The sequence below is a fragment of the Podarcis pityusensis genome (assembly GCF_964106645.2).
Source record: "Podarcis pityusensis genome assembly, chromosome: 16".
Lineage (NCBI taxonomy): Eukaryota > Metazoa > Chordata > Lepidosauria > Squamata > Lacertidae > Podarcis > Podarcis pityusensis.
In genome coordinates this window covers 19902756-19914102 of record NC_138041.1, presented here as the reverse complement: position 1 = coordinate 19914102, position 11347 = coordinate 19902756, and the positions used below count along the sequence as shown (strand labels likewise).

The 11347-nt window shown below is 47.4% G+C and overlaps 1 protein-coding gene across 1 annotated transcript; it reads right to left on the bottom strand.

Annotated features, from left to right (window-relative positions):
- Positions 1-423: 423 nt before the first annotated feature.
- SPRING1 (SREBF pathway regulator in golgi 1) lies at positions 424-11286 on the bottom strand. The gene is made up of 5 exons (XM_080986510.1): positions 10681-11286; positions 8029-8185; positions 6106-6257; positions 4522-4635; positions 424-2886 (listed from the first exon to the last, which is right to left on the bottom strand). Exons 1-5 carry the CDS (start codon positions 10789-10791, stop codon positions 2803-2805), a joined length of 618 nt encoding a protein of 205 aa, XP_080842636.1. The 5' UTR covers positions 10792-11286; the 3' UTR covers positions 424-2802.
- Between the last annotated feature and the right edge of the window lie 61 nt (positions 11287-11347).

The following is an 11347-nucleotide window of genomic DNA, read 5'->3' as shown; positions in this document are numbered from 1 at the left end:
CCCCAAATGTGTGGGAACTGCAATGCACAGCATCCTTGATTGTTAAGCTAAGCTGGCTGTGGATAATGGGTATTGTAGTCGACCTACATCTGGGGACCAAAGGTTGAAGAACACACTGCTCCAGCCATTTACTGGACTCGTGCTGCCATCAGCCCCAACCATCACTATCAGTGGTCAAGGATGATGGGAGCTGTAGTCCAAACAACATCAGGAAGGCTCCAGGTTTAAGATCCCAGAGTTATTGGCTTGTGCTGATGGTATCTAGCGTCCAGAATATCCGGAGGGCACCATGTTGGCTACTGCTGCCTTCCTAGGGCAAACAAGGAATGACTCCTTATTCAGAAAGTCCACCGCTGGGGTCTCCCGCCAGCAACCATGTCTGTGAGGAATATTTCACCATTCAATAAACAGGAGGAGAACAAGTTTAGTTTGTGATGGAGTGTATTTAGACATTTGTTTGGCACTGGAAGTGGGAAAATCAGAGGCGACAAAGAGTATTCCATGATCAGTAGAAGATTAAAGCTTTCTGTGGTCAGAGAGAACTCATCAGCTGAGTTTAGGACCCTTGGACAGGATGCCACACCACATGTTGGGAACCCTCTGGGCCTCGAGATGCCACTGAATCACAGTTCCCATTAGCCCCCAGCAAGCATGGTCCATGTTCAAGGATGATGGGAGTTGTAGTTCAGTAACATCTGGATGGTCAGGTTCCCCACGCTTGCTCTACACCTAGGTGGCTCATTCCAAGGCTACCTGATGACGTCACAGGAGAGGAAAACAGCTGCATCACGAAACATTGATTGCTTCCCAATCTCCAGATGACTCATGGAGCAGAAAAGCATCTTTAGTGGGGTAGGAGAGCAGGAAAAAACCACATCTGGCAACCAATGCTCCCTTTTGCTTTCAGATAATACAGTCATATCTTTCAGGTTACATCTTTTCAGGTTGTGTCCCACAGCAACCCAGAAGTACCAGAAAGGGTTACTTCCGGGTTTCGCCGCTCACGCATGCGCAGATGCTCAAAATGGCGTCACGCGCATGTGCAGAAGCGGCGAATCGCGACCCGCGCACACGCAGGTTGCGTTCTGCTCATGTTGCGAAGGAGGCTCCGGAACGGATCCTGTTCGCAACCAGAGGTACCACTGTACATGGGTAGTACACGTCTTCAAAGCCTAGATATGGTGACTCATTTACCAGAAGTAATGTATTTAAGTGTTTTCTCGATTCTGACCAAACTAAGCTTCCTAGAGCACAACACCTATCAGGAGACTGACCTGGTCAGAATTGAGTGGACGCTTCCTGAGATCACGCTAAATCAGGCATAGGCAACCTTGGCCCTCCAGATGTTTTGGGACTACAACTCCCATCATCCCTAACTAACAGGACCAGTGGTCAGGGATGATGGGGACTGTAGTCTCAAAACATCTGGAGGCCCGAGTTTGCCTATACCTGTGCAAAATACATGACTTCTGGCAAATGAGTCCCCATAGCTGCTAGAAGGCTGTGAGAATTTGTGTCCCGGGCTTTTAAAGACTCGTCTACCCATGTACTACTTGAAACCAAAGGGGCACATTGGTTGCCAGATGTCAAATACCTTGGCATTATTTTCACCTCTCCTACCCCACTACTTGGGTCATTCACTGCTTCGCTCACTGGGCTGACACGGCAGTACCAGAGATTCAGAACTGCACGCATCTGTGCCCTATGTACTGCATTTATAGGTGTGGGTTTTTTTGGTTTACTTTCCCTCAACCCACAGTCATCTAATCACAGTACCACAACCCACTAATCCCTGCTGGCTGAATTTGACAGGTGGGTGGGGGCTGCCCACATGACAACCACCAAACATCACAGCGATGTGGGGAGAAGGCTGATCATAGGTGCTTGTGAAGCCCTGTGAGAACTGCTCTGATCAGCTGACCAGCGGTGCCTGTAAATCCCATTTTCTTGCAACAGCCGCCTCTTTAGGCGACACCAGGTGGGTGGTGCTAGGGTAAAACAGCTCCCTGGTCCCAATGGGGAAGCCTGGTGGGTCCAGATAGGCCCGCAGGCCAGGGATTTCCACTCCGGATATGCAGAGAAACCTCAGCTCTATTTAGCTCCAAAGCCAGGAAACGGTGCTATTTGCTACCGCCCCCTGCTGGCAAGCAACAGCCAAATCAATTCAAAGATCAGACCATAAGGAACAAGATTAATGACAAAGCCTGGAGAACAATCTAAAGCGAAGTGCTTTCTCTGGACCAACGCCGCCAACACGATCCTGTAACCGGCTTCTAGAACACCCTGCAATATGTTTTGAGCCGTAGTGTCATCCCAATAAATAATTTGTATTTACACGGCATGATTTGAGGATAAAGGACGTTTCTCGCCTGCAAGGAACCAAGCATTGCTCTCTCATCTAAAGGGACCTTTTGTCATTCACTGTGTTTGTTGGTCAGGCGAGAGAGAGAGAGAGAGAGAGAGAGAGAGAGAGAGAGAGAAGGCCCACAGGCTACGGGGAGAGAGACACAACTTCTATTATGTTCGTATCTCAAAATGGGGGCAGGACTGACGGTAGCCATGATGTCGCGTCTGAACACAGTCCTTTGGCGACAGCCGACGGAAGGTCTCTCACTGCCCTCATCCCATTTTCAAACTGCAGGGAGGCGGCAACAGGTTGATGAAAGAGGCTCTTTCCTGGAAGACTAAGTCGGGTGCCGCAGCACAAAGGCAGGTGTCCGAGTGTCCTCACAATGTCACCGTTCCACAATGGCTAACGCCTCCCGTCTCTCTCTCCTTGCTGCCACAGTCCCCTTGCCGCTATCACACTGGCAGGAGGTCTGGAGGGTATTCCCCGTAGCAGTATTTCGCAATGGGGTTGCGGTAGGTGTTCTCATGCTGCACACTCTGGGCAAGGGGAGAAAGGGGGGGGGGAGAGAGATATTTGTTAGGGTGGGGGAAGAAGACAGAGCACATGCAGGGACGCAGATTTGCCAGGCAGCTACAAAGCGCGGCCAGCAGCTGAATGACGGAGTGCACATCCGTTGCGGATGCTGTAGCCGAGATTCCTGCATTGCAGGGGGTTGGACTAGATGACTGCTGGGGTCCCTTCCAATTCTACGATTGTATGCTTTTCATGCATGAAATTGCTGCTGCCATGGCCATTTCCACCTGGCCTAGGGGGCAGGGCCCAGACTCACCTGGAACAGCTAAAAGAGGCTCCTAGGAGACTGGAGGGACATTGCTAGAACAACTCTTGGGTTGGGGCAACTGGCTAAAATGTTTTTATTTTATTTATTTATATTTTTTAAAATTAATTTTAACATATAAATTATAAAATGTACCACAAAACTTATCACTTATACAACCTTTTTAGATTTCCATCACCACCTCTGATGATCCACCGTTTTAACCACTTCTTATGCATTTCTTAACTTTATATTGCCTTTACATCTCTTAACAAATCATCCTCCCCCTTGTCCATTTTTACAATACTTCTAATAATACTCCTCACAAAACTTCTTGCAACCCTACAAATGTCGTCGGCTAAAATGTTTTTAAAGGTTTTAATCTAGGTTCCTCTTTCTTGTTTTTGTTGGGTTGGTTAAATGTTTAGCTGGGATTGGCAGTTATTTTAATTTAGGTATAACTGTAAATGGATTGTTATTGCTATTATTGTTGTTGTTGTTGTTGTTGTTATTGTTGTTATTATTTCTATTGATTTATTGGTTTATTTATAGTCTGTATAAGATATTCTGATTTTTAATGTTTGGTGTTTTATTATGTTTTCATATATGCTGTAAACCACCCAGGGTGGCTGGGAAAACCCAGCCAGATGGGAGGGATATAAATAAATTTATTATTATTATTATTATTATTATTATTATTATTACTATTACTATTATTATTATTATTGATGCTGGGAAGTTTTTGCCTCTGCACATGAGTCTGAGAATGTTCTGAACAGTTCCCATTGAGTTCATGAAACAGTGTACCCTGACCTGTTCTTAGTGCATTGCTGACCACATCTACGGAACGTGATTGTTGTATTCTTTCATGTTATGTTCTTTCAATATCAATCTTTAGTTATAATTTAATTAGGAGGTTTCATGCCTGTCTAGTTCCAGCTCCGTTCCCAGCCTTTAATCTATCAGTGATAAATGGTTATATGTAATTCCCGCCTTGTACCTATGTTAACCAATCAGCAACAAGTTGCTTTGTGTTTGTATCAACCAATCAGCCACAAGCACACCTGTGGCAATGTTTGTAATATTCAATAAAAGAGAGTTTCCGGGGCTCGCCCCGGCAGACGCCTCATATGACACCTGCCACTCGTCTGTCGTGGATTCATTCCAACATCTGAAATCCCAGGCACCCCAGGTTAGAACAGGGTTTCCCAGAATGGTTGCTATTGATCCCCTCTGCCCGACTGACAGGTGGGTTCTCTTGCTCATCTGTTGAACTTAACCCACCAGGAGCAGGATGGGAGCAGAGGAGATCATGACCTGCTGCTCAGTCAGCCCCGCAGACCTCTCCCCGTACCTGCGAGGAGGTCCTGCACTTAGCCAAGCACAACTCAAAGTGATCTTCCACAGCCATGAAGAGGTTCCGGAAGGCAACCGCAGCTCGGTTTAGAAAGTGCTCCAGGAGCCGTTGCTGGGGGTTAAAAAAAGAAAGAAAGACGGAAGTTAGGTGATAACAGAAGAGTTATGAAGGCAGGAATGGCACAGTGGAGGAGAAGGAGCAGCTGCAGACAACGGGCAAGCATTTTCTATTTTTATTTCTGGACAAAGTTTTATTAACAGTTTTCGCAATATTATAAAGGACAAGCTAATCTAAACAAATAATAATAAAAAGAAAGAAAAGAAAAAAAAGATAGAAGAGATAGAAGAATTCTCTCACAAATACAGTCGTACCTTGGATCCCGAACGCCTTGCGAGTCGAATGTTTTGGCTTCCGAACTCCAACAAACCTGGAAGTGAGTGTTCCAGTTTGCAAACATTCTGTGGAACCCCAACATCTGATGCGGCTTCCGATTGGTTGCAGGAAGCTCCTGCAGCCAATTGGAAGCTGCGCCTTGGTTGTCAAATGTTTTCGGAAGTCAAATGGACTTCCGGAACGGATTCCGTTCGACAACCAAGGTACGATTGTAAATCTTAACTTTTGTCCCATACAGAGAAAGGAGTCTCCTCCCAGCCTCTCACCCTGAGAGATCTCCAGCAGGCAAGCATTTTTGAGTCGCTGAATTCCCCATTAAAACACGAGCAAACAGAACGATGCTGATGACACAAACTGGGAGGAGCTGCAAACTTTTTGGAGGATGAACTTTTTGTTGTTGTTTTTGGTTAATAAAAAATGTTTTTAAAAGTGGAGAACTGGGCTGCAAATGGGTGAAATGCAATCAGGCAGGTGCTAGAGAATCTATTATATAATGCATTTTTCACTCCATAAGACGCACCTGACCATAAGACGCGCCTAGTTTTTAGAGGAGGAAAGGGGGAAAGCCCTGTTTTTTGGGGGATCAGCTCACAGTTGTGCAGCTTCTTTTGCAAAGGGGAAAAGCCTCATGTGGTGGTTTTTTTTGAGGATCAGCTCAAAGTTGTTGCGCTTACTTTGCAAAGGGAAAAAGTCCTGTTTTTATGGGGTTCAACTCACAGTTCTGCAGCTTCTTTAGGAAGGAAAGGGAGCCATTTCTACAGATACAGTTTCCAAACAGATAATCTAATGAGCCAGTCACATGTCGCTGGGGAAACAAACAGCCTCCTTCTACAGAACATTCAACAATGGAGGCCTGGGCAAGGGGGCGGGACCAGAAAGGGAGCCAGCAATCAACCACACATTCGCTCCATAAGACGCACAGACACTTCCCCTTACTTTTTAGGAGGAAAAAAGTGTGTCTTATGGAGCAAAAAATATGATATGTACATAGAGGTATGTGTGTGTTAAAAAAACAGCAAATGGCAAAGGAAATCAAATGGCCTGCTTGAGCCCTGTAAGTGTTTTCCAACAGAGGGCATGGCTGGCTGGCAACCTGAAGGGAAGCACTCCTGTGGTGGAGGAGGCGGCAATGCTGCACTGCAACATTTTGCTGCAGGTGCCCAGGGTTCATGCCAAAACCCACCATACCTTGTTGGGCTGCAAACAGCAGGAAACGCAGGCTTCGTAGATGCTGCAGCATCCGTTGGGCAAGCAGCTCTCGCAGCTGTAGAGCTTTGCACTGGGGGCTTTGACGTCACAGCAGCCATTCATCAGCAAGTCCTTCCTTTCGCAGATGTAACCTACCCCACCCCCGCAAAAAAAGACCGGAAGAGATATCGAGGACGGAATTAGCACTTGACATTCTAGACTGTTTGAAATCAGAGTGAAGAGACAACAAATATCTACAGTGGTACCTTGGTTCTCAAACTTAATCCATTCTGCAAGTCCGTTCCAAAACTGAAGCGCTCCAAAACCAAGGACGCTTTCCCAAAGAAAGTAATGCAAAACGGATTAATCCATTCCAGACTTTTAAATAATAATAGCTGACAGCTGCATCAGACGTTTGGCTTCTGAAAAACGTCCGAAAACCGGAACACGTACTTCCAGGTTTTCGGTGTTTGGGAACCAAGGCATTTGAGTACCAAGGCATTTGAGAACCAAGGTACCACTGTACTTTATTAGGGAAAGCCATAGAACATAGAGTGCTGCCTTGGGCATAGAGTGCTGTCATTGGCCCCTCTAGCTCAGAACTGTCTACACTGACTGGCAGCAACTCCCCAGGGATTCAGCAGGGAGCTTCCCCATGCCCTACCAGGGATTGAACCAGGAACCTTTTGCATGCAAATCCAATGTTCTTCCACTGTGCTACAGTGGCATGGTGCTTATGGCTGCATTTACACAGCAGTATATTGCGCTTTCCCCTGCCAATTCCTACTGAGCACTTGAGCTTCTGCACGACGTAAATGCCACTTCCAGGGAAATTCTGTGCAAGTTTAGCACTCGTTTCCTTGAAATCTGCTTCCAGGAAAAGTCTGGTTGCAAATAACATGGAAATGAAGAGCTAAAGTTGTGCTACATTCCACTATTAGGGCCAGGAGACATCTGGTTTTCAACTTTGTTAAAGCTAAACATCGTGACATACTGATATATCACAATGTTTGAAAGAAGGATGGAGCTAGGGAGAAGCAATTGGCAGGCTTCATGGTTTTCTCCACATGGTGATATTTTGCACAGCACACTCACATATCGTGATTTGCAATATATTGCCAGGTCAAAAATTATGAAAACAGTATCATTATATGGACTTGAAACCAGTTTTGGATGATATATCGCCCACCCCTAAGATGCATCATGATTTGTGATATATTACCAGGTCACGCGGGTATATTACCAGGGACGCGGGTGGCGCTGTGGGTTAAACCACAGAGCCTAGGACTTGCCGATCAGAAGGTCGGCGGTTTGAATCCCCATGACGAGGTGAGCTCCCGTTGTTCAGTCCCTGCTCCTGCCAACCTAGCAGTTCGAAAGCACGTCAAAGTGCAAGTAGATAAATAGGTACTGCTACAGCGGGAAGGTAAACTGCATTTCCGTGCACTGCTCTGGTTCACCAGAAGCGGCTTAGTCATGCTGGCTACATGACCCGGAAGCTGTACACCGGCTCCCTTGGCCAATAAAGCGAGATGAGGGCCGCAACCCCAGAGTCGGTCACAACTGGACCTAATGGTCAGGGGTCCCTTTACCCTGTCAAAAATTATGAATCCAGTATCATATATGGATTTAAAACTGGTTTATTGATATCTCACCCAGCCCTATCCCCTGTATTACTGGAAGTGGTTTATTATGTTATGTAAAAGCTCAGGCACAATGAGGAAATGACAGCATTCTTTTCGCACAGTGGCCAACCAAATGGAATGAGAATCTCTCTCCACTTGCGACTCCCAACTCCCCGGAACTGGTACCCAGAGGCATGCAGCCTCCATCAGGAGAGATGGAACACAGCCCTCATGTTTCACCAGTCCTACGCCAACACTAACCACTACACCACACCACCCTTGGAAGAGGGAGCCTCACCCAGCTCATCTGTGATCAGCAGCTTCCCCTGGACAGAGTTCCGGCACTGGTTACCAGGCTGGCTGCCATTCCCGGAGTTGAACTGCACTTTCCACGCAATCGGGTGATCCTCGTCCTGCACCTGGAGGAGATTCCGATCTCGTACGGCTCGCTCTTCCTGAAACGGAAAACAGAGGAGCATGGGAAGTGAGTTACAGTCCTGTCCTCCCAATGCTGCCTGAACCTGCAGCAGGGGAGATGATTTCAAAAGGTCATTTTGTGCATTGTATTTTTCCATTAGGGGGTGGGTTCCCCATGCCTCGTTTCAAAAACCCCCCGAGATGCATGGGTCTCACAAGTTGCTACATCTGTGAATTTAAAGAGCACGCAGAGACCATTTTGCAAGTTGCCCTTTCAGCCAGACTGCTCCTATGTTTTTGATTTGAATCCAGCCCCTTTAAAAAAAACACAACAACAACCCGCCTGAACTATGGCCACCATCACAACATACATTTATTTATTTTTATTTAATTTACATTTTACCAAATTCACATTCCATTATGTCATTCCATAACCTAAAGCATTGCTCATACTGAGCACTGACCTCCCCTCATCCCACATTCTGGCTTCCATAAATAATCACTTATATCTTAGCATTTCTATATCCACTTATTTACCTTCTTTTCTTCTTGATAAACTTCACCTCTTTAAATGTAAATCAGTTCCCTGTGTTCGCATTACAAAATATTTCAACTCAAACCTACAAACGTTTTCAAATGTTTACAATGTTCTTTCATATATAATATAAATTTGCTCCAGTCCTTTTGAAACAGTTCGTTGTGTTGATTTCGGATCTTCCCCATCAACTTTGCCAATTCTACGTATTCTATCATCTTGGTCTGCCATTCTTCCAGTGTGGGAAGTTCCTGCTGTTTCCATTTCTGGGCCAAAAGTATCCTTGCTGCCGTTGTGGCATACATAAACAAATTTACATCACAACCATAAATTTAAAGCAGTCATGGCTTCCCTGAAAGAACCCTGGGAGCTGCAGCTTGTTATGGGTGCTGAGAGTTATTAGGAGGTATCCCCCATGTTCCCCTCAAAGACCTACAATTTGCAGTTTCCTATGAAGAGGGAGTGATGGTTAAACCACTCTGGGAAATGTCAGCATGAGGCAGCCCCTGCAAAAAGATGGGACGATTGCCTTTGTAGCTCCTTTGTTCGAAACTACTGTATATTACTGAGCTAAACAATGGGCTTGAAGTATGGAACTGTGGCAGCCCAGCACCTAAAGAGGCTGGTCATCCGTAATGCCAAATTTCCCTTTGAATCTCACCCCTGCTCTGGGTTCACTCTGTCGCCTTAAGCAAGGCCCTCAGGCCCCTCCCTTCACATCCGCAAGATGGTGACCACGTTGACCGACCTTTCAGGGTTGTTGTGTAAAGAGTTCAACAAAGGTGGAACGTGAAAAGCACACTGAACCCCTGAGAGCTCTATTGCAGGGATAGCCAAGGGGGTGCCCTCTAGATGTGATGGACTGCGGCTCTCACCTTCCCGGACCATTGGCTGTGCTGTGCTTTATATAAATGCAAACTTTTATAGTTTACACATAATGTTTAAAGCTATGGTTTTCCCAGTAGTGATGCATAGAAGTGAGAGCTGGACCATAAAGAAGGCTGATCGCTGAAGAATTGATGCTTTTGAATTATGGTGCTGGAGGAGACTCTTGGGAGTCCCATGGACTGCAAGAAGATCAAACCTATCCATTCTGAAGGAAGAGGTAGGTAGCTGTGTTGGTCTGCCGTAGTCGAAACAAAATAAAAAAATTCCTTCCAGTAGCACCTTAGAGACCAAATAAGTTAATGTGCATGCACATGAAAGCTCATACCAATAACAAACTTAGTTGGTCTCTAAGGTGCTACTGGAAGGAATTTTTTTAATTTCATTCTTAAAGAAATCAGCCCTGAGTGCTCACTGGAAGGACAGATCCTGAAGCTGAGGCTGCAATACTTTGGCCACCTCATGAGAAGAGAAGACTCCCTGGAAAAGACCCTGATGTTGGGAAAGATGGAGGGCACAAGGAGAAGGGGATGACAGAGGACGAGATGTTGGACAGTGTTCTGGAAGCTACCAACATGAGTTTGACCAAACTGCGGGAGGCAGTGGAAGACAGGAGTGCCTGGCGTGCTCTGGTCCATGGGGTCACGAAGAGTCGGACACAACTAAACAACAACAACAACGTTTATAGTATTAGATCCAGGGGCCTTCCAAGTCCATCATCCTGTTCTCACAGCGGCCACACAACCAGCAAGCAGGACACAAACACAAGGTTTCCAGCAACTGGGATTCAGAAGCACTGCTGCCTCCAACGGTGAGAGGCAGCGATGGCGCAGTGGTTAGAGTTTTAGACTAGGACCTGGAAGACCAGGGTTCAAATCCCCATGGCGCTCACATGTGGACCATCTTGGGCGGAGTGCTGCCTCTCAGCCTAAACTACCTCACAGGGTTGTTGTGTGAAGGATAACTTGGGGGGCAGGGGAGAACCCCGTCGGCCACTTTGATACACTGTATACCGTAAACGCGATCGATACAAATAACAGAGACGCCGGAAAACGAAACCAGAGAGAGAGAGAGAGAGAGAGAGAGAGAGAGGGTGGGGAGGTCTCAACTGACCTGCTTGAAGGTGCTGCTGAGGAAATAGATGAGGGACAGCCCGAAGACGACCCCCAGGACCCAGCGCTTCCGAAGCAGCCTCCGCCACACCAGGGCCAGAATCTGCACCATGGAGAAGGACTAAGCGGGGGTCAAGCGGCGACCCGGAAAGAGAACGGGGGGCGGCGGATCGGGCTCTTCCTTGGCTTGGCTAGCCCACCCGGGGGTCTGGGGCGCGAGGGGGGGCCCGGGAGACCCCCGCCTCATCCCCGGGCAGGCCTCCGGGGGTGATCGTGGGGGGCATGTGAAGGGGGACCGGGAGCCGCTTCAGAGAGGGTGAACTTTCTGAGCATCCAAGGCGCCCCTTTCCTTGCTCTCCCACCAAAAAAAAAAACAAAACCCGCTGATTCGAATTAAGGGAGCGGCGATCCGAATTAAGGGCCTGGATCCGAATTAAGGGGACGGCGATCCGAATTAAGGAGATGGCACGGAAAGCAAGCCCGGGGAGTTGGGGGGGGGGGTTCTTCGCCTGCCTTTGTGCAGCGATCGCAGGAACGCCCGGCTGCCTTCCTCCGTCTCTCTCCTCCCTCCCCCCGGAAGCGAGAGGGTTACTTTGTGTCCAATTGAGAATGCTCCGGAGGGAGGGGGTGGAGACGGAAGTCACGTGCGTGGGGGGAGCGCGGGGGAG